Genomic DNA, 27,150 nt, shown 5'->3' with positions numbered 1-27,150 from the left:
CGACATCGTGTGCAGGCAAAAAATGGATAGTCGTAGCCGCAGACTATCTGACCCGTTATGCCGAGACTGACTCTCTGTACAGCGCGACAGCTGCCGAAGTCGCCAAGTTCTTTGTGAACAACATAGTGCTGAGACATGGTGCGCCCATTGTCGTTATTACGGATCGGGGCACCGCATTTACTGCAGACCTAATGCAATGCCTGATGCGCATGACAAATACCGATCACAGAAGAACAACGGCGTATCACCCTCAGTCAAATGGCTTAACCGAACGCCTCAACCGAACTCTGACCGACATGCTATCATTGTATGTCGATGTTGAACATAAACAGTGGGATATAATATTACCCTACGTAACATTCGCATATAATACAGCCGTTCAAGAAACTAGTATTCGGCCGAAGAGTGACCACCCCGCTGGATGCCATGTTACCACTACAGGACGAAAGCGACTATCCACCTGACTTAGATGACTTCTTGCAAAGAGCCGAAGAAGCACGGCAAATGGCAAGATACCGAATACGCCACCAACAGCACGTCGATTCTAGTCGGTGCAACAAGCGACGCAGTGACGCACTTTTTCATCCCGGTGACAAAGTGTGGATATGGATACCAGTGCGCCGCCGCGGACTTTCTGAAAAGCTTCTTTGCCGATACTTCGGCCCTTATGAAGTTCTCAACTGTATCAGCAACGTCACTTATGAAGTCAGAACCGCTGGACATGTGAGTTCAAGACGCCGCAATCCCACGGAAGTGGTACTTGTAGTCCGCATGAAGCCCCATCATGACAGATCGTCGAAAAACGAGTGAGAGTGCGCATGTATCTTTTCATTGTCTTAAGCATCGGGACGATGCGTCTGAGGAGGGGGATAATGCCCCGACAGGTTGGCCACGTTCAAGTAGCCCGCCGCAATCATCGTGGCAAGAGCACAAGCAAGACCCGGCTGGCATGCGCCACGCGTTCGTGCGCTCCAGCAACGAGGAACAGGAAGATAGTTGGATCTGTGCCACTCGGCTACTTGGACTTGACGACCATAGTCTTTAGAATCGTGGGAATAAGTTCGCCCTAATAAATACGCTTGTTTTTTAACCTGTCTGCCTCAGCATCGCTACAATATGTACTCCTACGATACAGCCATCCCGACGGGTGAAGATCACATGTAGTTAAGAGCAATGCACTGAAGGTGATTGGCAGTTTATATCAACCAAGGCACGGCACGCACAGACACTGGTAATTCTGATTTGAGAGCATTAAAAAAATCAGTGCATCTACACGAAATGAATGAAAAGAAAAGAGCTGAGCCATACGTCATAAGGTCTGAAATATCTGCACTGAAGTCACTGACTACTATAAAGCATGGACGCAAAGATAGACGGACCGACCGACAGGTGGACGTATGTAGGAACGGATGGACAGGTAGAGGTAGTCAAAGATTGTAGCACGCACAGATGAATGAATGGATATACACGCGGACAGATGGACGCAGGAACAGATGCCTGGACGGACGGACAGACGGACGGCACAGCTGATTATGCATTGTGCTCTCGTATAGTTGATTACACATCACGTTGTTTGTTTACGCATCTTTTCGTGTATTGTGCAGGTATTCAGTTTCGCTTTGGGTTTTGTGGAGCGTGACGGACGGCAAGTAGGTCGGCTCTAAGGATCTTCGCCCCGAAAAGCTGGCATCGGCAGCGTTGAGCCAATGAACGCATAAAATAAATATTCTGGTCCAAGCAGGAATCGAGCTCAAGCATTCTGCGTGTATTCTACCACAGATCCATGCCAGATCTCGGAACTACTTTTCAATTAGGCTGTAATGCTCGTGAAACGTCCATTGTGCTGTCAGTGCTGGCTATTGAACTTTATATACACTACAAAGGTACTCCTACATTACAGCCGCTACGTTGGGTTAAATAATTGTAGTGAAGCGCTAACCCCTGAAGCTCATTTATCCAGCAGTGTCCAGGGCCGCCATTTTTTATGCCGCAAACGGCACATTTCATTTTACCACTTCTGGTGTTGCTAATACCCATGTTCCTGTCGGCATTGTTGCCTAACAGTGAAGACGCGATTGTTTAACTCATGTCTATGCTTACAACATTTTTACATATCTTTCGCGTCATTTCGTAACGTTTCATTCAACAAAAAATAGAACACAGTCACCTCCCCACTGCATTCTTCGCATCACATCCATTCCCAAGGTATGTAGGATCTGCCGAATTTCCAATTGACTTGCAAATTCTAGACCGTCGAGCTCTCCGAGCGCGACGCAACCCGTACCGTCACCAGCAAAATAGGGGGGAAGACTGAGCCAACAGAGAGTCGGACGGCAAGTCGACAGCGCTTTGCGCGCGGCCCGCATCTCCCGCACGTTTCATCCCTTTGCATAGAAAAGAGAGACTTTAAAGGAGCGTAATAACATAGTATAGACTATAGCTAAAGCTTGGTGTTCGCTGTGAGTTATCGAAAAATAAGGCTCCTTGTTTCCGGGGTATTTATTTGCAAGGCATTTCATAGCAAAGTTTAGTGACTTCGAGTGAATCTATCTATCTATCTATCTATCTATCTATCTATCTATCTATCTATCTATCTATCTATCTATCTATCTATCTATCTAGCCACCTACTGCTTTTCGCTCTCCTGGCCATTTCGCTAATCGTATCGATACCAATATTGGTATGACGTAACATTCGTGAATGACGAGCATAACTGACAAGTCGTAGCTTGAAAATCATGATATTGCCCCGTTCCATTTCCGAAGTTTTTATTATCCTCACAAAACACCACACGATTCTCAACGCAAACCGCGCCTGCAGTTTTAGAGAAGGTTCTGGACTGTAGTACATACTTTCGATAAGATCACGCCCACTGTGCGAACGGTACAGATTGTTCTGGAACCTACGCCACCGCCAGCGATAACGATAGAACATTCGACTGCAAGAGTATAAATGCCGACGTGCTTCGCCGCTTGTCAGTTGTTGATCGAAGGCCGACGCTCCGTTCGCCGCTATCAGTCCTAGACTGCTATCTGTGCAAGACTGCTGCCGTAATTGGACTTTCCGTTTACCGGGCACAGGTTCGCCCAAATAAACAGTTAAATCCCAACACGAAGTCTCCTGTCTTCGGCCACGTCACGACCCCGTGACATCTGGTGGAGGTGCTGTTTCTTCCATGTACCGGACGCCTCCGTCAAGCCGTGAACCCAGCCCAAGCCGTGAAGACACCGACGCCAGCAACGAGCAGCGAGTTAGCCGCAGGCAACAAGGTCTGCCACCAGACTACGAGCTTTTACTGGACAAGGCTCGGAAAACCAAGACGTTGACGTCGACCACGGCGACCATGTCAACGCCGGTTCTACCTGCACCACTCCTGCTCTGGCAACCCAGAGAGCCGCAAACATTCCGCGGTTCGCCACTGGACGATCGGAAAGCTGGATCGAAAGGTTCGACCGCGTCGCCGCCTTCAATGACTGGACAGACGAATACAAGCTACGGCATGTGTATTTCGCCTTGGAAGATGCTGCTCGGACCTGGTTCGAGAATCAAGAGCGAAGCCTCACAACATGGGACGCCTTTCGCGCTAGGTTCCTCACCACTTTCGCAAGTGGGGTGCGCAAGGAGAAGGCTCTCCTCGAAACCTGCATGCAGATGCCAAATGAAAACGTGGCGACATTCCCGGAAGATCTGACTAAACTCTTCCGCCACGCTGACTCCGACATGCCCGAGGAGAAGAAGGTGCGTCTACTTATGCGAGGAGTAAAGCAGGAACTCTTCGCCGGGCTGATCAGAAACCCGCCTAAGACGGTCGCCGAATTCATTTCAGAAGCATCTACGATAGAGAAGACGCTCCAGATGCGCACGCGGCAATATAACCGTAGCTTCTCGTCTGCAAGCTACGCCGACATTCAAGCGCCCGGAACCACTGACTTGCGTGAGACGATCCGAGCGATCGTGCAAGAGGAGCTGCGAAAAACTTCCTTCAGCGCAGCCTCACGTTGAATCCATCGCGGACGTCGTACGCCAGAAGATCCAGCAGTCGCTGGGCGTTCCTCAGCCTCAAAAGCCGCAGCTGCAAGTCATGAGCTATGCTGCTGCCGCACGCCGCCACGCTCCTCCTCCACGCGCACGCCAAAACGCCGCCCCATCGCACTTTCGTCGCCAGACACCACCGCCGCCACCACCCCTACCGACGACCTACCGTTCACCAGCGGGCCAGCGCAGTGTGCCGAGGAAAACCGACGTTTGGCGCACCTCTGACCACCGCCCACTGTGCTACCCCTGCGGCGAGGCCGGGCACACTTACCGCCGTGGCCAGTACAAACAGATGGGACTGCGTGGCATCGCCGTCGATGCACCACGTACGCAGCCAGGGGAACGGCCACGTGACATCGCCGACTACCTGACAGGAACTCAATGGACACCACGAAGTCCTTCCCGTTCGCCGTCGCCCAGCCACTGCATGTCACCGCACCCCCGGCAGTACTCCGGCCCAACGCGGGGCCGGTCTCCTAGCCCGTATCCTGGAAACTAAGGGCAGCAACCGGTGGAGATGCGGTTGCTGTGCGACGAACTACCGAAGATCCTCCGACGGTGACGACGCCGTGACGGAGCTTTCCGAACACAACGCCAACCAGGCAAAGCCGTGACGGCGAAAGCTCACTTACCGAAGGTGGCCTGACGACGCAACATGAAAGCAGCGGAACAAGCCGACGCAGCCGTGACCCGACGCCACGCCCTAACTGTAATGCGAGACGGCGAACTAGCGACCTCGACGTTCTTATCGACGGCCACAGTGTGACCGCTCTCGTTGATACTGGAGCCGACTATTCTGTCATCAGTGGGTCGTTCGAAGCGAAGTTAAAGAAAGTTAGGACAGCTTGGAAATGCCCTGAAATCCGCACAGCCGGAGGTCATCTCGAAACGCCTGCAGGAATCTGCACAGCGAGAGTCACCATTAACGGCCGTATTTATCGTACAGACTTCTTAGTCCTACAGCGTTGCTCGAGAGATGTCATCCCTGGCATGGACTTCTTATGCCTCCATGGTGCTGTAATCAACCTAAAAACAAAGTCGATAACGTTATCCACAGAAGAAGCACTACCGCCGCGCACGACGTCAGGACACCATGCCTTGAATGTGCTGGAAGAACAAGTCACCATTCCGCCTCACTCAAGCGTCATTATTTCAGTCGGCGCTTCTAAATCACCTGACTTGGAAAGCGTCGTTGAAGGCAGTCAGCATCTTTTGGCCACCCGAAATATTTGCGTCGCAAGAGGAATAGCAGAGCTGCAAGGAGGCAAAGCAACGGTTTTGCTCACAAATTTCAGCAATGAGTACAAACATTCGAACAAAGGAACAACGGTCGCATACATCGAAGAAATTGTAGAAGCCACCAGTGCTTTCGCCCTCACCGATTCTGCGGAACCTGCTCAGAGGAACCAAGCCCCTCCCATAGCTTTCGACGTGAATCCCAGACTTCCGAACGATAAGCAAGAACAGCTCAAGGCCCTGCTCCTGCAATACGAAGATTGCTTTTCGTCGTTATCGAAAATTCGGCAGACCCCAATCACGAAACATCGCATCATAACCGAAGAAAATGCCAGACCACTCCGTCAGAGTCCGTACAGGGTTTCGACGCGAGAACGTGAGGCCATGAAGAGACAAGTTGATGAAATGCTGCGGGATGACATTATCCAGCCGTCCAAGAGTACATGGGCATCCAGCGTGGTGTTATTGAAGAAAAAGGATGGGACCCTACGTTTCTGCGTCGATTATCACCACCTGAACAAAATCACAAAAAATGGGCGTGTATCCTCTCCCACGAGTAGACAACGCACTTGATCGGCTCCATAATGCCAAGTACTTTTTGTCAATGGACCTCAAGACTGGCTTTTGGCAAATCGAAGTCGATGAAAGAGACCGAGAGAAGACGGCGTTTATAACACCGGACAGCCTCTTCGAGTTTACGGTGATGCCCTTCGACCTTTGCCAGCGCCTGCAACTTTTCAATGCGTTATGAATACAGTACTGGCAGGATTGAAGTGGCAGACTTGCCTTGTGTACTTGGACGACGTCGTCGTGTTTTCCTCGAGTTTCGACGAGCATTGTCGGCGCCTTGAAGCTGTACTTCAAGCCATCAAGACGTTCGGACTCACACTGAAGCCAGAAAAGTGCAGATTTGCGTATGAGGAGCTCTTGTTTCCGGGGCACCTTATCAGCAAGTCTGGAGTTCGTCCCGATCCACGGAAAACAGCTGCCATCGCTGACTTCCCGCCGCCCACTGACAAGAAGTTCGTGCGCCGATTTCTGGGCCAGTGCGCCTATTATAGGCGGCTCGTAACAACCTTCGCCCGCACCACTGATCCTTTCACTAACCTTACCAAAGCCAACGTGGAGTTCAAGTGGGAAACGCCACAGGAACACGCTTTCCAGGAGCTTAAACATCGCCTCCAGACGCCTCCGTTACTTGCCCATTTCGACAAATTCGCCGAAACAGAAATACATACTGACGCAAGCAGCCTAGGTCTTGGCGCCGGTTTTGTGCAGAGTGCTGACGAACTTGAAAGGGTTATTAGTTACGCCAGCCGATCACTATCCAAAGCATAAGCAAATTATTCCACAACAGAAAAGGAGTGCCTCGCCATCATCTGGGCTACGTCGAAATTTCGTTCCTACAGGCCCTTCAAAGTTGTGAGCGACCACCACGCCTTGTGTTGGCTAGCCACCTTGAAGGACCCTTCAGGTCGCCTCGCACGATGGAGACTGAGACTTCAAGAATATGACATTACTGTCATTTATAAGCCCGGAAAAAAACACACCGACGCCGGCTGTCTCTCTCTTGCGCCTGTAGACCAACCGCCACCCGACGATCCGGATGACGACTACTTCTTGGGAACGATAACTACCGTCGGTTTCGCTGAACGACAGCGGGCCGACCCGGAACTTAAGGCCCTAACAGAATACCTCGAAGGCAGGACCGCCGAAGTCCCGAAGGTATTCAAGCGCACAGTTGCATCGTTCTTTCTACGAAACGGTCTTCTACAAAAGAAAAACTTTTCACCGCTTCGAGTAAGTACCTTCTTGTGGTGCCTTCAGCTCTGCGACCAGAACTCCTGCAGACACTGCACGACGATCCGACGGCAGGGCACCTCGGTGTTTCTCGCACGCTTGCGAGGATACAAGAAAGGTACTACTGGCCACGTCTTACCACCGACGTCACTCGTTATGTGAGGACATGCCGGGACTGTCAGCGACGCAAGACACCGCCGAAAAAGCCAGCGGGACTTCTGCAGCCAATTTATCTACCTTGCCGACCTTTCCAGCAGACTGGTATGGACCTACTGGGGCCGTTCCCGACGTCGGCTTTCGGAAACAAGTGGATCGTGGTAGCTACCGACTACGTCACCCGCTACGCCGAGACAAAAGCCCTGCCAAAAGGCAGTGCATCCGAGGTAGCTAAATTCTTCGTCGAAAAATATCGTCCAACGTCACGGCGCCCCGGAGCTCCTTATCACCGACAGAGGAACGGCATTCACTGCCGACTTAAGTCAAACGATCTTGGCATACAGCCAAACAAACCACCGCCGGACGACAGCGTACCACCCACAGACCAACGGCCTCACCGAGCGGCTTAACAAGACGATCGCCGACATGCTGTCAATGTACGTCGATGTCGAACACAAGACGTGGGACGCCATTTTTTCGTATGCGACCTTCGCATACAACATGGTGGTGCAGGAGACGACGCAGATATCTCCATACAAATTGGTCTACGGAAGGAGCCCGGCAACGACGCTCGATGAGATGTTACCAAACGTCACCGACGAAGAAAACCTCGATGTGAGCGAGTACCTTCAACGCCCCGAAGAAGCCCGACAACTTGCGCGTCTCCGCATAAAAAATCAACAGACGACCGACAGCCACCGTTACTATCTTCGACGACGCTTCGTGGGATACCAGCCCGGTGAACGTGTTTGGGTGTGGACGCCGATACGCTGACGTGGACTAAGTGAAAAGCTTCTGCGACGGTACTTCGGACCGTACAGGGTGGTTCGACGTCTCGGCCCACTTGATTACGAGGTTGTCCCCGACGGCATCACGAACTCTCAACGCCGCCGATCGCGACCTGAAGTCGTCCATGTCGCGCGCCTCAAGCCGTTTTATGCGCGTTAACACACTGAAACAGTGTTTTTTGGATTATTGTTGTATCGTAATTTATTCATTGTACTTTCTTGCATTATTGTTGTACCTTCATCTTTAGTTAAAGCATCAGGACGATGCCTTTTTTCAGAGGGGGGCAATGCCACGTTCCGTTTCCCAAGTTTTTGTTATCGTCCCAAAATACCACACGATTCTCAGCGCAAACCGCGCCTGCAGTTTTCGAGAAGGTTCCGGGCTGTAGTAGATCATTTTGATAAGATAACGCCCACTGTGCGAACGGTACAGATTATTCTGGAACTTACGCCACCGCCAACGATAAGGCTAGAACATTCGACGGCAAGAGTATAAATGCCGACGCGCTTTGCCGCTTGTCAGTTGTTGATCGAAGGCCGAAGCTCCGTTCGCCGCTATCAGTCCGAGACTGCTATCTGTGCAAGACTGCTGCTGTAATTGGACTTTCTGTTTACCGGGCACAGGTTCGCCCAAATAAACAGTTAAATCCCAACACGAAGTCTCCTGTCTTCAGTCACATCACGACCCCGTGACAATATGTATGTAAAAGTCATGATTTATACTTCATGGTCTCGTTGCTCTTGCAGTGGTTTTGTTCTCATAACATAATGCAAAACTGCTATGGTATGACATGACTGCATGAATAACACAAGTTACAGCCCTTAAGATGGAAATCATGACAAGCATGACATGTGTGTCATGAGTCATGACTACACGCCAGCTCACGGAGCACTCGAGGTCGTTTCGCTAGCTTCACATACACCATATTTTGTGTCAAGTGATGTCACTGCATTACGGACGCATATGATTGGTGCACATCTGATAATCATGAGATGCTTGTCAATAATTGATATGTGAGTCTCCAGAAAATTCAACCACCTCAGGTTCTTTAACGAGCACCCAAATCTGAGCACGAGGGCCTACAGTATTCTCACCTCTATCGGAAATGCAGCCGCCAAAGCCGGGACTCGATACCGTGACCTTTGGGTCAGCAGCCTAGAAGCTTAGCCACTAGACCACAAAGGTGGAGCTTGCGTATCACGTAAAAACATCAAAACACCCCAATTACACCCCTGATACGCAAGAAGCCAATCATTGAGCTAGCAGCGAGAGGGAAAGTACAGGAATACAGAGTCTCGCTTCAGAACAGGTGCTCAGCTCTTACTGAGGAAACCAACCTCAGCGTAGATACAATGAATGAGAATCTGACGAGTATCATTATGGAGTGTGAATTGGAAGTTGGAGGCTGGGCAGTTAGAGGGGACACTGGCAAGCTTTCCCAGGAAACGAAGAATCTCATTAGGAAGCGTCAAATCGTGACAGTCTCAAGTACAACAGACAAAATAGAACTGGCAGAGCTTTCGAAGTTGATTAATAGGCGTAAGGTATGCGATATAAGAAGGCATAACATGGAGAGAATTGAACACGCTCTGAAAAACAAAGGAAGCGTCAAAGCAGTCAAGAGGAAACTTGGGATAAGCAAAAATCGGATGTATGCACTAAGGGATAAAGAAGGCAAAATAACTACCAATATGGATAGTATAGTTAAAATAGCGGAGGAGTTTTACAGATATTTTTACAGTAGCCGGGACAACCACGACCTTAATACTATAAGAATTTGCAGTAACCGAGATGGCACCCCACCAGTATTGATAGAAGAAGTAAGAAAAGCTTTGGAAAGCATACAAATAGGCAAAGCTGCTGGTGATGATCAGGTAACATCAGGTCTGCTGAAAGATGGAGGACAGTGTTAGAAAAACTAGCCACCCTGTTAACGAGGTGTCTCCTAACGGGAAGAGTACCAGAGTCTTGGAAGAAGGGTAAAATCATCTTACCAAACTCACAACTGGCTACGTGAAGATATAAGTACAGTTCGTTGTTCAAAATAAACCAGTTGTGAGTTTGCGCCCGTGTTGTTTGCCTCTTTTCCTTGTGTCCGTGTACGTGTTTGGGCAAAGAAGCCATGAATAAGTACTTTAGTAACCTGCGCTTTGCCGATGAAATTGCATTGCTGAGTAACTCAGGGGACGAAATGCAACTCATGATTACGGAGTTTGACAAGGAGAGCAGTAAGGTGGGTCTTAAATATAATCTGCAGAAAACGAAAGTTTTGTACAACAACCTCGGAAAAGAACAGTGCTTCGAGATAGGTAATAGTGCAGTTCACGTTGTAAAAGACTATGTCTACTTGGGGCAGGTAATGTCTATGTCTACTTAGGGCAGGAGCCGAACCACGAAATTGAAGTAACTAAAAGAATAAGAATGGGGTGGAGCACATTTCGCAAGCACTCTCTAATTATGACAGGTAGATTGCCACTATCCCTCAAGAGGAAGGTACATAACAGCTGTATCTTGCCGGTACTTGGCTACGGAGCAGAAACCTGGAGACTTACAAAGAGGGTTCAGCTTAAATTGAGGATGACGCATCGAGCAATGGAACGAAAAGTGGTAGGTGTAACCTTAAGAGACAAGAAGAGAGCAGAGTGGATTAGGGAACAAACGGGTGTTAAGGATATCATAGTTGAAGTCAAGAAGAGGAAATGGACATGGGCCGGGCATGTAGCGCGTAGGCAGGATAACCGCTGTTTATTAGGGGTAACTAACTAGATTCCCAAAGAAGGCAAGTGGGTTAGGGGGAGACAGAAGGTTAGGTGGGCAGATGAGATTAGGAAGTTTGCGGGTATAAATTGGCAGCAGCAAGCACAGGACCGGATTAACTGGCGGAACATGGGAGAGGCCTTTGTCCTGCAGTGGATATAGTCAGGCTGATGATGCTGATGATGATGACACCCTTATTGCAAAAACGAGTGCTACTGGGTACGAGCGTCCAGCGCCATGCCTGATTATGGTCCCAGTATCAAGCTGGTACCTGGCGCCTCCCAGCGCTGGTACTGGGTTGTAGGAGTGGCAGCGACCCGGTACCAGCGCTGGGAGGCGCTGGGTACTCTGTGCAAAATGGATTCATAGGGTTAAAACGAGGGGTGCCCAATTGCCATAAATAAATAAAATTATTTCTTTCTTTATTAGTTTATTATGAACAATTACAAAATTGTCCAATGACGCACGGCAAAAGGCAAACATTGCCTGACTGGGCCGTGCCACCCATACAGCAGTAGCAGCAAAAAGACATTCACAAATTCAAAAGGGTACATAGAAATCAAATACTACACCTCTGATCAATATTACACACTGATATAGCAATGAAGTGAAGAAAACATAAATGCACTTTTACCAAAAAAATGCACGCACCTATAAAGATAGGAGTAAAAGAATAAAATATTCCGCAAATTTAAAATAAGGAACACCCCACGACAGGGTTCAAACTTGTCACCTTTGAAATCCAATTTGAGTACTTTACCCAATAAGCCACGCGAAAACATGTTGGTAGGCTTATAAAATGACTATTAATCCTAGGATTACGCCCTTCGACTTCATGTTTACACGTCGCACAGTCAAGATTAACACGATATTCCTTTCCAAATAACAATTGCGTCTTAATTCGACAGTGGCGAACAGCTTCCAGCACCGAATGACGTGCAGATAGTAGCGAGAGCGCAAAGTTTTTTGAAGAATCTATATCTTAACTCTGAAAAATCCTAAATTTACTGCAGGAGCAACCACAGATTGTCGGCTGTTGCTGCCAATATTTTTTTCCTTGGATAGTCGCTTCTTGCACTTGCTACTGGCCGACATGTACAGATGATTTGAAATGACTTGTTCGGTACATATTCGCGCACACGATTGAATATTGAGTCTTTTTTTTTCACAAGCGACGATATAGCAGTATACATCCAACGTGGCAGTGTGCAGATTTGCAGTTATATATATACCTTCAACTGAGAAACTGCTGAGGAAAATACTAGTGCAATCCGCTGCAAAAGTATGCCAGTGTGTTAGCTCACTAAGACGTACCAAAGTACTAACTCAAAATTGTGTGTTCTTACATACGAGTCAGAAAAGTTTCGTCTACGGCGCTCAGAAGGAAGCTTTCGGCGACAGCCTGCGTTGCTGAACGCACGACACATCGATTGTCGTCGCTTTTTGTGCGGGCACCGTCCAAGTGGAGAAATGGTTGATTTAGGCTCAGGGATGTCTAAACTGTACTTCACAGTCATTCTTACACTTTGGAATTGTGCCTACTTAAAGCAAAAAGCGCCGGTACCATGTACACCGACGTGGCCGGCACGATGAGCCTTATTCTCGCTGGGACGGTGCACTAGGTACGACCGCTCTCGACGCAGCTGCGTTGCGATGCTTGAAGTTTCTGCATTTGAGCTTCAGAACATTTCTAACTGTTACTTAAACTGTACCTGAAGTAAGTAGAAGGTCAATCAATGCCAGACATGAATTTCCGGAGTGGCGATACCAAGCGAGAGCTCTTTCTCTGGTCTTCACTGACAGTATACAGGGGCCGCACCAGTGTACAAATTTGCAGGTATATCAACAACTAAAAAAACGCCTTAGAAATACTAATGCAAATTCCTGAAAACGTATGCCAGGGAGTCAATTCACGAAGGCGTACCAAATTACCAACTGGGAACTGCGTGTTCTTACATATCAGTCAGTGAAGTGCCAGCCACCGGCACCTTTTGGTGACAGCCTGCGTAGCTGAAAGCGCGATGAATCCATCATCAGCCCTCCTTGTGCGGAGGTCGACACAAAGCAAAATAGTTGATTTAGGTTCACGGATGTGTAAACTATACTTTACGGTTATTGTTTGATTGATTTGTGAGGTTTAACGTCTCAAAACCACCATATGATTATGAGAGACGCCTTAGTGGAGGGCTCCGGAAATTTCGACCACCTGTAGTTCTTTAACGTACGCCCAAATCTAAGCACACGGACCTACAACACTTCCGCCTCCATCGGAAATGCAGCCGCTGCAGCCGGGATTTGATCCCGCGATCTGCGGGTGAGCAGCCCAGTACCTTAGCCACTAGACCACTGTGGCGGGGCACTTTACTGTTATTCTCAAACTTTAGGATTGTGTGACACGAAGCAAGAAACGCCGGTAACATATACACCCACGCGGCCGGCAAGATAGGCCTAATGCTCGCTGGGCCATTTCTGCATTTGAACTTGCCAACAAATTTAGCTGTTACTTGAAGTATATAGAAGGATAAGGATGACCAGACATTCATCTACGCGGTGTGGCGGAATCTAACGACAGCTGTTTCTCTCACATCCGCTGGGAAACCTTGCAAAGTGATCGAGGAGCTCAATTACGTTTCGTGAACTTGGCGGCATAAACAATTCCCTGTTACTGTTAAGAGGGGCGTCCAGCTCCAGGCTTATAAACACTGCAACATGAGATTGTTACAGCCATACACGGCTGATGCGAATATGGCCGGTATACGTGGTGGCAGGCGACAAAAGTGTATTAATTGCTGTGATACGTACGTACACCGAAAAAATTACGCATGCTCGGGATATGTTAGGGTAGCATCTATCCATGCCGTCGAATGAAGCTTTTTATACTCAACGACACCGAAACATACCACGGCTCACGCTACGTAAACGTGCACGCTCGCTGGTAGAAACAGTGCGTGCTCCAGTATTCACCCGCGCTTGCCAGCGAAAATTCCAGTGCTTCCAGCGCTTCCCAGTGTTTCCCAGGATCACCAGTGCTACACAGCTGTTTTCCAGTGCTCGCAGCGAAGTATCAGTGAACAACAACGTGTATCAGTGTTTGCAGCGTGTACCAGTGCCAAAAAACGTATACTGTCAGCGCGCTGGGGATGCTGTTTTTTGCAATGAGTATGTCACGCTCATTACGCGCTTGCGGCCGTTTCACTAGCTTCAAATATACCAATTTTCTATTACGTGGCGTGAATGGACGACGAAGGTAAACGACACATGCAAACATAATAATCATGACTTGCGTGTCCTGTAAAATACCACATGTTACGCGCATAGTGCCTTCGCGGTCGTCTTGCTAGCTTTCCACATACAACATACCAAATTTGGTATTGCATGACGTGAATGGATGACGTAGGCAAATGAGACGTCCAAATATGATACTCATGACACGCGTGTCATGTAAAACATGACTACATGCTACGCTCTAAGCACGCTCACGGCTGTTTCGCTAGGTACACATAAAAAAACGGAACCCTAGATAACAATATTCAAAAATTCCTCGATGTTAAATTGAATGCAATTTATTTATTGAATGCTTTAATATGAATGGCTGGGTGACAAGTTTTACTTATTTTGTTTACAGGTACATCTGGAGGCTTCAAGTACTACAAGGATGGTGGCACAATTGTGAAAGGCTACGATAGTGAGATAGTTTCTCGCAGCTTGCATTCTACTTGCCCTCACTGGCGTAGGCTATTTTGTCGGAAGTTAGAAAAAACTCACAGTGCTTGGTTAAACACAAGTAATACATAATTTCTGAGATAATGATAAATTATAGACGCATAGCGTCTTTCTTCATGGTCATATAGAAGTTATGGTGATTGATTAACGTAGGCTACTTATCAATCACAAATGCTAAGTTTTCACCATAAGTCTTTTGCAGGAGTGTATGGTTGTCCGAAAATACAAGAATGCGCGATCCGCTGCCTGTTAGACAATGGGCTATTTTCTGTGTGTGCCATCAATCCCCCACACTTATGCTTCTGCTACTTCTCCAGAGACTCAAGTAAGTTTTCAACCTGAAATACCAAACCATTCTTCACCTCTAATACAAAATTTTAACGCTCAAATGGTTGCGAAAGTAGACACATCCGGCAGATTCCACACCCCATGGCAATCAATGAGATGCGAAGCATGCAGTTGCGCAGTTTTCGCTGTGACACTTTCAATATATACATTTATGAAACAGATAAGCGTAGTAGTAACTAAACGTATGTAGAGATTTTAAACGCACTAATTTCCTTGTATGAATCGACTTTAAGTGCACTAGTTACGTGCACATAATTGGCTTATCGGAAAAGGTCACTACACTGGGGTCTGCTGGCAACTACAGTGGGTAACTTAAGTTTTCACATAACACCACCACTCCCGTTAAAGCACAGACGTCATTATCATCAAAACGAATAGTGCATTAGGGTATCACGATGTAAATATGACACGCTACTTTCGCAAGCGTATTCTTCCGTGGACGAGCGACACCTAAATATAGCTTGCTAAATCATATGAATAAAATTTGACTGATATCACGTACCATTAGAATCGATGACATGCAGAGTACCGCAAGGCAAGATGACTGATCAGTGATATTTTCATTCAATTTAATTTATTTTTCGAGCAAATCATTACGAAATTCCCCTAAACGTGTGTTCAATGATTGCACGCACACAACTATATTGAACAGTCTCGTATGTTTTACGAAAGTAGTTATGTACCTTTGCGTAAATATGACTACAGCAATATGGGTATTACTAGCACCAAATTCAGTAAATTTATATGTGGCGCTTGTGCTTGCAAGGATAGTAGTCCTGGCTTGTGCTACTGAGACTATGTTCAGAAAAGAGCGTTTAAATATACAAACGCTCTCAGCCCGATGTGACACCTGCATCATAGGAGCGCACGTGTTAGTAAAATCATCTAGCCAGCACTGAACCGAAATTGACATCTAATCAACATTGCACTTACATAGGGCCTTTTAGTGCGGTAACAGTTATATGGACACTCTCAGCTGGATTTCGCTGCCGGCGTCGGCGTGGGCGTCGATGTCACGCACCGTATATGTATACGTATCTATAAAATGCGGAAGAAAAAAAAAAAACTTCGGCACGCGGAATCGAAAGTGGGACCTTCACGACATAAATTTTTCTAGACGCTTTTGCATTACATTTAGAAATGTGTGTACTCGTCGTTTCTAGGTAGACGTGAACAGTCAGTCACCTGTGGCTCATACCTGCATACTATGACCCACCGAGTACGTCGTCATGTTTCTTTCAGACATGTGCGGCTTAGCACGGCATACCACGGCCCGTCGATTACGGGTATGAGCGACACGTGTCTGGAAAAAAACGCTTTGACTACGCACACAGACAGACAGACAGACAGACAGACAGACAGACAAACAGATAGATAGATAGATAGATACGCTCAAAGTATCTGCAGTTGTTAAAGAAATGTTTTGTTTTTAAAATGTATTGTTCATCATACTGCTGTAAAGAAGGAATCAGCACTGGAACTACAATGAATGCTGACTAGTCATGCATGATGTTGGCCTCTCAAAATAGACTTTTGAGCGCAAATAAAGACAAGGGCAAAGAAAGGTGGGACAGATACAAGCACAATGCGATGTCGGTGTGATAGGCTTACGTATGTAATGTTTATTTCTTTCTTATAATATTTGAACAACCACAATTTAGGATGCGCGAAACTTGCGTCTGAATGTTGTATTTATCCAAAGCGATTTCGAGGCCGGGCATGGCTCTGTGGTAGAATAGCTGACTGCCACGTAAAACGGGTGGGCTCGTTTTCTGCAGATTTGTTGTATTTTATCTTTGTGCTCCTCGGGTCAACTCTGCCGATGTCAGGTTCACCTAATGCTCCCACAATAAGGTTATTTATGTCTGTCGTCATGATTCCGGGATAATTATAAACTTTCTATATCCAGTGGCACATACCAACATACCACTAACCACAATATACAAAGTGGTGTTTGGGCCAGCGAGTGCACCCAAAATCCCTCAGGCTCTTGACCAAGACACACGGGAAAACGTTTTTACTCTGCCTAACCTTAGTCAAAAGTGCTCGTCCGTGGCCGCCGAGCGCAAGCTGCCAGAGCAGCCATGACTACCCTTTTCTTTTACTGCGGTCGGAGCACTCGCAGCCGACGAGCGCTCGCACACTGACCCCTCCTATTCAGTGAAAGTGGGAAGAGATAGGTGCTATGGCCACAAATATCCTTGGTTCTGGTGGACCACACTGGAACCAGATGACTATATACCAGTGCCGCCCATCCACAACTCGTCATGCCGCCTCACGGGCTGCCGGCAGTCGTAAGCACTAAGGGCCGTTCTATGCGCTAGACGCAACGCACGTGCCGGCACACCTGCCGCACCCAAGCGGAGGGTGAACGAGCGTCGCCAATTATCCTATTTGTCCCCCGCTTGCGTGCGGTAGGGGTCCCGGCACGTGCGTTGCGGCTGTGCGGTAACGCGCGGAATGGCCCTAACTTGCGCAGCGCAACCTGCTCCGCCACCGCTGCGGCCTGCAGATGGACATGCGAAGGAGTCGCTCATGTAGACGCCCATGGTCACCGGTGATAGCATGACGTAACGCTGATGATCCTGGTGCAGTACAAGTCCCACCGAGCTTGCGATGTCGGAGTAGTCTAGGTGAACCTTCTGCCACTGCCGCTGTTGCGTGGCGCCCTCGTCATAGTAGCTGTACCGTTGTGTCATGCTCTGCCATTGTAACCAATTCGAGCATACACCTCTGGATGGCGGTCAGACATCCGCATAGCAGCAGAACGTTGGTGAACTCGGCAGTCTGGGGGCGTGACGTCCTCGTAGAAGGTAATAGTGTCGGTGCCTCTGACACTCACACCACCACTACCTTGAGGTAGCTTTCATTTTTCGCTTTGTCATTTTTGAACCACTGTGTCGGCTCAGCTATGCTCCAAAGCACCGTGTCTGATATAGATGGGCCCTTGAATGGTGCTAGCACGGACTTTCCGGGTTGCTCAGCGGGCTTCTAGGTTCCTCCCTCCAACTTTCATTGGCCTTTTGCCCCTCAGCACTTGCGCCACCCTTCACGCCATCCAGAACTGTTTCATCGTCGGTGTCCCCGCACGCAATCTCCTCGCACGCGCCGTATCAGCTGATGTTTTTGCCTTCTGCGTAATACTTGACGTTCTCTGCATGATCGTTGGCTTCCCCATTCGCGCCTCCGGCTACTGCATCAAAGCCCCGTCAGTACCGTTGCTCTCCACTGTTACGAATTCGGGTTTCATGCGATGGTAGCGGTAGCCGAGAGCAGCGAGCAGTCGAACGGACTTCGCTGAAGCCTTCTCCCGTGTGCGAAATAGGAAGGCGAACGTTTTGAAAACAGCAACATTTTTTTCAAGAGGTTGCAGCTTGTACAGTGCGGGCCAGCCTGACGACGTCGACTGGGGCAAAAATGCTCAAACATCGGGCCGGCCCGGTCATAAATAACGTTTTTGGTTTCTTCTCCGACACCATTTCCGAGTACTTAGAGGAGGAGGCAAAGCCTTGCCGGAAATTGCACGTGGCTCACCGCCGTCTGCGAGGAAGGTTGCGCTGGGATGAAGGGGGAGAGTTCGCCGGAACTCCACTCGTTTTCGTGGGAAGAAGCACTCCCGAACGAGGACCATGCCTCTTGCATAACGGCGCCCCTGCCACCAGACAATGCGCCCGGAGTTTTGAGCCACCTAGCGTGGCTTAGAAGAAGGGATGCTGGTTCACCGTTGAGAACTGTAGCCGTTCCGCTCTCTCCACCCACGGTCACTTTCACTACCCTGTAGAGGTTCACTGGAACAACAGAGTCAAGCACAAAGCCAAACCACTCTGGCCCAAGCAGGTTCCCTCCAAATGCTGATCAAATCGCCCGACCAGCAGAAACGAAACTATTTGCTCGCGATTAAGCTGAGCTAAAGAATAGCATCACGAGCAACGTATCTGAGGAGAAATACACAATGCGTACATACCTTTGGCTAAGTGTCAGTGCATGACACTGCTAAACCACGTACACAATGAATTGATACTGCTAAACCAAACAGAATTTTTTTGAGTAATTCTCAATTGTGACTCAGGCAGATTGTCGACGATCGAAGCTGCTGAGGTTAACTCAATTTGTCCCCGAAACTACAATTTAGAATACTAAATACTTCTCAATCACGCACATTGGGGTCACTTGCAAGCATCAGACCGTTCAACATATTAAAGTTAGTCCTCCGAAAAGCTCTCGTTCAATGCGCGCAGGCAATGATTATCGCAAAACAGGAAAGTACAAAGGAGGAAAGTAATACTTAAACTTAAAGTTGCACACGTTACCCAAAAAGTGAAACGTTAACCTAAACTGACGCGCATACTAGCACATAATCCAAACATAAGAGCTAATTTAAACAGGGGTTTTTACTCAGCCTTCTCTGTTTAAAAAAGGACACGCTATTTGTTACCTTTCGAAATATATGGAAGCAAAATTAATCAGACTAGCATGTCAATATCTGCATCTCCGACGACAAGGTAAGTAAAACTTTAAAAAATTCAGACGCATTCCTTCCTCATCAGCAGTCGACAAAGGCCCCGCAGTGGTGGTCTAGTGCCTAAGGTACTCGGCTGCTGACCCGCAGGTCGCGGGATCGAATCCCGGCTGCGGCGGCTGCATTTCTGATGGAAGCGGCAATGTAGTTGGCCCGTGTGCTCAGATTTAGGTGCACGTTAAAGAACCCCAGGTGGTAGAAATTTTTTTCGAAGCCCTCCACTACGGCGTCTCTCATATTCATATGGTGGTTTTGGGACGTTAAACACCACATATCAATCATGTTGTCCCTACGCATGGGCTGAAAAGTAGAAGACGATATCGTAGTGGCGAAATTTCAATGAAATTTTTGTACAGAAAATGTTGCACAATGAATAAGTCGCAACACGTATTACAGGTTTGTTGTTAGAAAAGTACCAAAAGCTTCAGCTCTTCCAATCATTGATAGGTGACAGGGAACATATCTCTTGGCTAGACATTTATGTTTAGGGATGCGCTCCCCCCAGCAATGCACACTGAATCTATGCACATCTAACGGTACAACGAGGCACGATGGTGGAATGTTTTCCAGTTCCTTTCTGCATAATGACTTGGCGTACGACTTCACGAACCAAACCGTAATCCTAAACACTTCGAGGCGTTCAAACGAGCTCCTGACAGTATGAGAAAATTTTATTTTGCAGATGAGCATTTTCAACTATTGGCTCTGTGCAAAATAGTGGTACATTGCCTGCATAAGCAAATACTTTATTTAAATTTATAGTGTATCGAAGCCACGGATACTACTGGATCGTAAGATACTTATGCAAAATTCTACTTAAAGGCTTTACTAAAAGGCTCTACGTAAAGGGCAAACAAAAGTGGCAACACGGGGCAACTCTGCTACCAAGGAGCAACTAGAAACAGGTTTGGATAGCTGACCATTGACAATAGAACGGGTCAAAAATTTGTTACTACAAATTTTTCCGTCCTTAAGCACAGCAGTGCCAATATTGGCATGCTCCGGAAGAGAGAGAAAAGAAACGATTTAATAACACAATCAAGGGTTTTTACAAGTTCTGCATGTAACATTGCAAGGGGCTTTTGATGTTCGTAAAAGTACCGATGGACAGTACGAGCAACATGCATATTGTTTTGTATAGATCGGCCTTCAAATTGTTTGAGAAGATCAAGTGAGAAGAGATACCGCAAATTGCAACCTATTTGATTAAACTTTAGCAGAACTTTTGTAGTCAATGTTTGACAGTGATATCGGCCTGTGACCTTCGAAAGAGGAAATTAAAATTGTTCTTGTCAGAATTTTGCGGCATCAAATCTGTGTGTCTCTTGCAAAATGATCTCAGCAGTGTCTCCATTTCATGATTTATATTGAAGATATCCCGCAAGCTATTGAGCGCGCAATTGACAGCTTACCTTCATCGAAGGCACGTGGTCCTAACGGCATTTCTGCTGAATTTCAAAAAACTTTCGAAAATGCTCACCAACCTATTGAGGCTATTATTTAACTCAGTGCAAACGTGCCTTAGATCTTTCACCAATTATTTTTTGCTCCATGCTGTCTGTTGTTGAAGCGAGAGGGTGCCGCCATCTCTGAGTGCTCAAGATGAGTAATGCGGCAGGACGAGTTTGAAGCATGGCGTCGCAATTGGCGCACAAGCATGCAGGCTTGGGGGTCATGGCTCAAGGTTCTCGATAGCATTGAAAAACCCTGACCGAGCGAGCATCGAAGAAGCGCCGACTTAGCTATGTCCTAAGTATTTCGCTTTATGTTTGCGCACGACAGCTCGTTGTTGAAGTCCTGCAGCTTCCACATGCACCAACATGACTCGCCGCTGGCTACATCGAATGTGACAGCACCGGCTCGTTTAATGACACTTCCTTAGTATCCATGGCAGCACGGCAACGATGTCAATCGGCGAATGTTGTGCCTTGGTGGAGTGAGGCTGAGGCAAGCAGGAGGTCGAACGCCTCCACGTGTTCGCGGCTCAAGCTGCGAACCTCTGCGTCTCGCACTGCTGAAGTACAGTATGCGTGAGCTCTGGCGCTCGCTTAAGGAGCACACTGTGCTGTTGCTCTCCATACCTGACGATCTTTGAAGACGCGCATATCGAGTAGATGTGTTTAGTGCATGTTTGTTTATGTTATACTTGTGCATGATTTACTATACGTTCCAGTCAGGTATCTATTAAAAACATAGTTACCACAACGGTTAAATCAATCATGGGTGGTAGATGTCGTGATGGAGACGAGCCAATAGGCGTCAACTTGACTGTATCCACGTCAAACGATGCTATAGCTGTGGAAAGTCAACATAAATTGTACAAGCTCTCATATATCACTACGCAATAAGCACTACTTTTACGAAGACACGCTTCACTTTCGTGGTTTAACAATTACTATGACGGAAGTATCATCCATGTTTTCAATTATTTAATCATTTATTTATTTATATGTTTATGTATTTACTTATTTATATTGTACTGTGAAGCGGTGCCTTCTAACAGTTCCCTTTTTTTCCTGCTGGAGGTAGGAAAGTCATCAACCTTTTTAGCAGCGCGAAAAATAGATTGCTACAGGCAACAAAGACGTTCATGAGCTCATACCGAGGCAACAATGAAATACCGCGACGTGAACTGGTAGTGCACCCGTTAGTGTGAATTGATGATCAAAGATCAGTTCGGCCTTGCTGTTCATCAAAAAGTACAGGATAGCGGGAACATAACTATTAGAAAATAACGCTCACAAAAGCAGATTTGGCTGACCTATACCTTCGAGAGCCTTCGGTACAGTTTTATTTATGTGCATTCGTGGACGCTTCTTGAGCTAAGGCCCCTCTTACAACGCCTACAACAACTGTGATGTAATACATGATTGGCTTTGATAAACCCAGCGTGTTCGGTCATATGTTGGGCGTTTCGAGATGAGCAGGGCAATGTTATTTTTGTTATTTCTTGTTTTCTGAAACACAGTAGTTCCGTATTTTTATTCAACTACTCTTTCTACATCGAACTTCCTTGTAGGAAAATTCAGAGATGTGTATGTTCAATTATGGTGGCTAGAAGGGGAGGTGGGAGCATCGCGCGATGCGGAGGTTGGCAGAGAGGGTGTCAGTTGTTCATGCTGATGAGCGGTGGCGCGCGTGTCGTTTTTTAGATGCCCCTCCGGGCCGAAGCGGAGCACGTGCGTTTCCGCGGCTTGCGTTCGTATTGTTCGCACGATGCTCGAAGTTTTGAAGCCTCTTCACACCGCATATCGTGATGGCTAAACCAGTGAAGCGCCAGACTCACTGCTTCGCGCCCGGATGCTCTACCGGGTACGTTTCAGCCCGAAAGGCAGGTGTAAAAAGGTCTGTTTTCACCGTACCGAACGATGAGGACCAGCTGAAAGCATGGCAGCGTTACGTTCTACGTGGTGACAAACTGCTCGACCGAACTGCAGTCCTGTGCGAGTTACACTTCGAGCAACGGTTTATTGTGAGAGATTACACCCATATCGTGAATGGTGAAGTTGTGAAGATTCCTCGCGGCCGCCCATGCCTTACCGATGATGCAATACCGTCGATCTTCCCAAACACGCCGAGTTATCTCTCTAAAAAGCTTCGTCAGAAGCGCAGCTCCCGGACATCGAGAGGAGAAGTGCTCAGCAAAAAAAGAAAAGTGAACGATGAAAACGAACTTCCTTCGATGGAGCACGATTCTTCCTTAGATGTGACAACGAACGGTGAACGTGTTCCCGGCGCGTCGTGTACAGTGGAAAAACTGGAGCATATGAAAGGTGAGAAGCTTCCAAGCAACTACTGGTCGATGTGCCTACTTGCGGATGCCCCGAACGCTGTTGCGTTTACTGTTTGCGCTCAAGATGGTGATAGTGTGTACTTCAAGAAACTGGTGTTGGGCTCTGCTGAGGATACTTGCTATCGTTGTGTAGTGTTTGTGCAAAGGAAAGTTGTAAAAAAAGTGGATGTGTTTGATGTGAATGCTGTGGAAAGCCTCCTCCACTCCATCAACGAGATGGTTGTGTGCTCCGGTTTTGAGCAAGGTTCTATTCCACTTGAGCGGCTTGACAGTTCCAATCAATCAAAATACAGAACGCATGGAAACAAGTCGTACAGCAAAAGTTGCTCAGGCATGTCTCAAAATCAAAGGCCTTGTATACACTGCAGGTATCTAAAGAAACTGCTTTTGAACCAAGCATCCTATAAGAAGAGAAAAGCTAGAGTGGCTACTCGTTACCGTGCTTCGAAGAAACTAATTATGCGGGGAAGACAGTTGAGGCGAGAAAAGGCAAAAGTCAGTGAACTAAAGCAAATGCTTGCGAAAATGAAGCAAAGTAATTCTGCCCTCTCTGAATCAAACCTTCAGGAGAGTCTGTCTAAGCTGCCTGAGAAACAGCGGCAGCAGGTACAAACATGCTTTGAAGCAGCGAAAAGGAAAGAAACACAGGGGATGAAGTACAGCGATGAATGGCTTCTGGACTGCATTACAATGCGCATGAAAAGCCCAAAGCTGTATGAGCATATTCGAAAGCATAAAATAATGGTCTTGCCCAGCAAGAGTTGTTTGCACAAGTACGTGAGAAATTATAAGAGCAGCTTTGAGCTCAATGATAATGTTTTTGCTGCCATCGAAGAAAAAACCAAAAGTGTAGACGAGTTTCACAGGCACGGAGGTCTCTTCATTGACGAGCTGAAGCTCTCGGAGAGCCTCAAAGGGACAAGCAGTGGACTCATCGAAGGTTTCGTTGACTTGGGCAAATACACTTCTCTAGATCACAGCACACAAACGTGTGGTCACGGTCTAGTAGTATTGTACCAGCCATTTTCAGGCAACTTTCAGCAAATCTTAGGGGTTTTCGGCTCCCATGGAAATGTAAAGGCCGATGTGCTTGCAAAAATCATTGTCGATGCAACACTAACTGCCGAGAAGCCTGGGCTTTTTGTGGATTTTGTGACCACAGATGGTGCATCCTGGAACAGGAGTATGTGGCAACAATTTGGCATCAAGGGTTCTTCAAAGTCAGTTGTTTGCAAAGTGAAGCACCCTGCAGATCACAGCAGAAGTCTGCACTTCTTATAAGATTTTCCGCATCTTGTGAATTGCGCCCGCAACAGCAGTGTGTCGACGGGTCTCCAGGTGCCCGAAAGAAGGGTCAGGATAGATGTTGTGAAAGAGGCATGGAAGTGTGACAATAGGGACATTGTGTGGCCTAAAGCAATGCCTCGTGTCTCAAGAGTCGTCATCGATCCGAACGGATTTGAAAAAATGAAAGTGAACTATGCCTTCACTTTTTTCAGTGATGAGATGGTCAGGGGTTTGTATGCATATAAGGAAGAGATCGAGAGAGTATGGGGCGTTGACTCTAGTGATGCAACAGTGTCATTTATCAGAAGAATGGCTAGGCTGATTGCAGCCATGACTTCCCGCTGCAGCCGCGGTGCCATGCGTCCCAACTCGCCAGTCCTGGCTGAAGTGAAGGAATTTATTGCATATCTAGATGCGTGGCAAGGAAACGTTGGAAAGCTGGGCTTCTTCAGCCAGGGTACTGCAGAAGGGCTTCGCGTTACCCTGAAAAGCACCATGTTGATTTTCGAATATCTCACAAAAGAGCTTGGTTACAAGTACTTGCTGACATTAAGAGTAAGCCAGGATCCTCTGGAGAATGTGTTCGGAATTTTGCGGCAAATGTCGGGAAGCAACGACTACCCGACGCCAACCCAGTTTCTGCTTTCGGCAAATTGTCTGTCGTTCTGCAGTTTGGCGAAGGCAACTGCTAACGGAAATGTGTCACCATCAGTGCTGAAGAGCCTCACCCATGGCAGCCACAAAGACCGGAGAGAGTTCCAGATGAAGCTTGACGAGCTCATGGACATAGGGTGTCTCAATGAAGTACATGAACTCCTTGAATCGTCTGGCATCCCAACAGATCACTGCGCAATGGTTTCGGTAAAAAGCGACTCCCGAGATATGCATTTCGTTGCTGGATATGTCGCCCGAAGGATGCTGAGGCAAACTAAGTGCCCTGAATGTGCAAAAGCCCTTATCCGACCACGCGATTCTGATATGCCCGCAGATGCCTGCCTAATCAGAGAAGTAGACTGGGGTGGGCTGCTCTACCCATCTGATGAACTGCAAGCTTTTATCGAAAACATGGAAGACTCATTCGCGCGCGGCTTTAGCTACAGCAAGCTTAAAGCAAATAGCATAATGGACTTCATTTCTGCGTTGACAAGAAACCGGCTAACTCATCTTGGCTGCGAAAAACATTCCAGAGATGTTACTAACAAGCTCGTCAAGTTTTATACAATGACAAGGCTGCACTTCATTGTAAAAGCGGAAAACAAGGCACGGGAGGGCAAGCGACGGCAGCGAATGCACTATTTGAAGCTTCGCCGCTTAACGTGAATATGTGTGGAGTTGCGCTTTCATGTGATTGTAATTTAGAGCTGTTTGCTGTATGAGATTGGCGATGTACAAAAATAAAGATGCAGGCTGTAATTCCCTGAACGTTGCGCATGTATACAATTTTTATTTAAATCTCCTTGATTGAATATACGTCACTCGGTGTGTAGAAAATTCACCAGACACGAAACTCATCGAAAAAGTGAACAGCTGCGAAAACTACAATATAATAAAATTGTTAAAAGTTACGCATTGAAATGTAAATGAAGGTACCGAGCGTTGCGATTGTGAGCATATGATTGTTTTACACCGACGTTTCAAATGATATTCGAACTTATACGCACGGTCTTATCGTGGAGTACGCCGCCTTGCCTTTTGGGTGCTACCGCGTATGTTTGCATGCCATTAGAGGTAGTTCGTTGCCTTAATCTCGGTATACATTCCGTGCTTAAATTTTCGTTTAAAACACCCCATTGCTAGTGCACACAGCTGCATTCCAGTTATTACATGGAGGTCGCAAGCTCTGCAAAATGCGCATACCTTCTCGTGCAACGCCTGGCCTGTTTGGCCGTCAAGGACACTCGCCCCCACCGACCGATCTAAAAAGCTACAGCAGCGCCGCCGCTGCCGCCATGATCTGTTGCTACACTCCGCAGCTGGTGATGCTCCCACCTCCCCCTTCTAGCCACCATAGTTCAATACTACGTACGCATTGTATATGGTGTGCCGCTAGATAAGCCCATGCACGTTAGAGAAGTTTTAAACGCGCTTCTGCGCATTTGGTCACCCACCCTTAATGTATATGTGCTCCTATAAAAAAAAGGGAATACCTTAGTGATATATAGCTTTATTGTATAATACTGAGTCATGTATTCTCGCCATTTTCTGCCCTTTTCCAGTATATCTACCAGAAGAGATCAAACGCCTACTACCACCAGCGACGAAATAAATGGTTCAATAATAAAGAGCATTGAAGTGAAGATATTGCTTGCACTTTTTTAAACACTGTAGAACCGTTCAGCAACGCATCCCACCAACCCAGCTATATACAATGTTCCAGTTTATCATTCCAGCTCGCACAAGCACATACTTCTCCTGTAGGCACCTCAAATATGGGAACTACGGTGCGTAAGCTCTAAGAAACGTGGGCAATCAAATGCGAGAAGGACGTCGCCAAACCAACCACATGACTGCCAAGAGTGGATTCAGGTAGGGGCTAAGCTATTCTACTTGACGGCCGTCGTAGCACAAGATGACACCTAGGAGAAATTTTCTTTCAATGTCTTGGTGCTGAAAGACAATCATTTTTAACGCCGTCCCCTGCTTAGCGGTAAAAGTAGTCCTCTGCGCCACATCACAATGCACGGTTGTGTGTCTGCGCTGCAAATCG

The 27,150-nt window shown here is 47.4% G+C and overlaps 1 protein-coding gene and 1 long non-coding RNA gene across 2 annotated transcripts in view; both read left to right on the top strand.

Moving 5' to 3' along the window:
* Nucleotides 1–14,527, top strand: part of LOC142768346 (uncharacterized) — a 169,565-nt gene extending 155,038 nt beyond the window's left edge. The window contains exons 8-9 of the mRNA XM_075870318.1: nt 14,399–14,458; nt 14,508–14,527. Coding sequence (XP_075726433.1) covers nt 14,399–14,458; nt 14,508–14,527 — 80 coding nt within the window. The remainder of the gene's footprint in view (nt 1–14,398; nt 14,459–14,507) is intronic.
* A 203-nt stretch (nt 14,528–14,730) lies between these two features.
* On the top strand, nt 14,731–26,740 carry LOC142769318 (uncharacterized). Its single transcript, XR_012885767.1, has 2 exons — nt 14,731–14,821; nt 26,660–26,740. It is a non-coding gene; the product is annotated as an uncharacterized LOC142769318 (long non-coding RNA).
* Nucleotides 26,741–27,150: the final 410 nt, after the last annotated feature.

This window comes from Rhipicephalus microplus, chromosome 8 (assembly GCF_043290135.1).
Source record: "Rhipicephalus microplus isolate Deutch F79 chromosome 8, USDA_Rmic, whole genome shotgun sequence".
Lineage (NCBI taxonomy): Eukaryota > Metazoa > Arthropoda > Arachnida > Ixodida > Ixodidae > Rhipicephalus > Rhipicephalus microplus.
The sequence above is the reverse complement of the archived record's forward strand: the minus strand, read 5'-3'. Positions and strand labels throughout refer to the sequence as shown.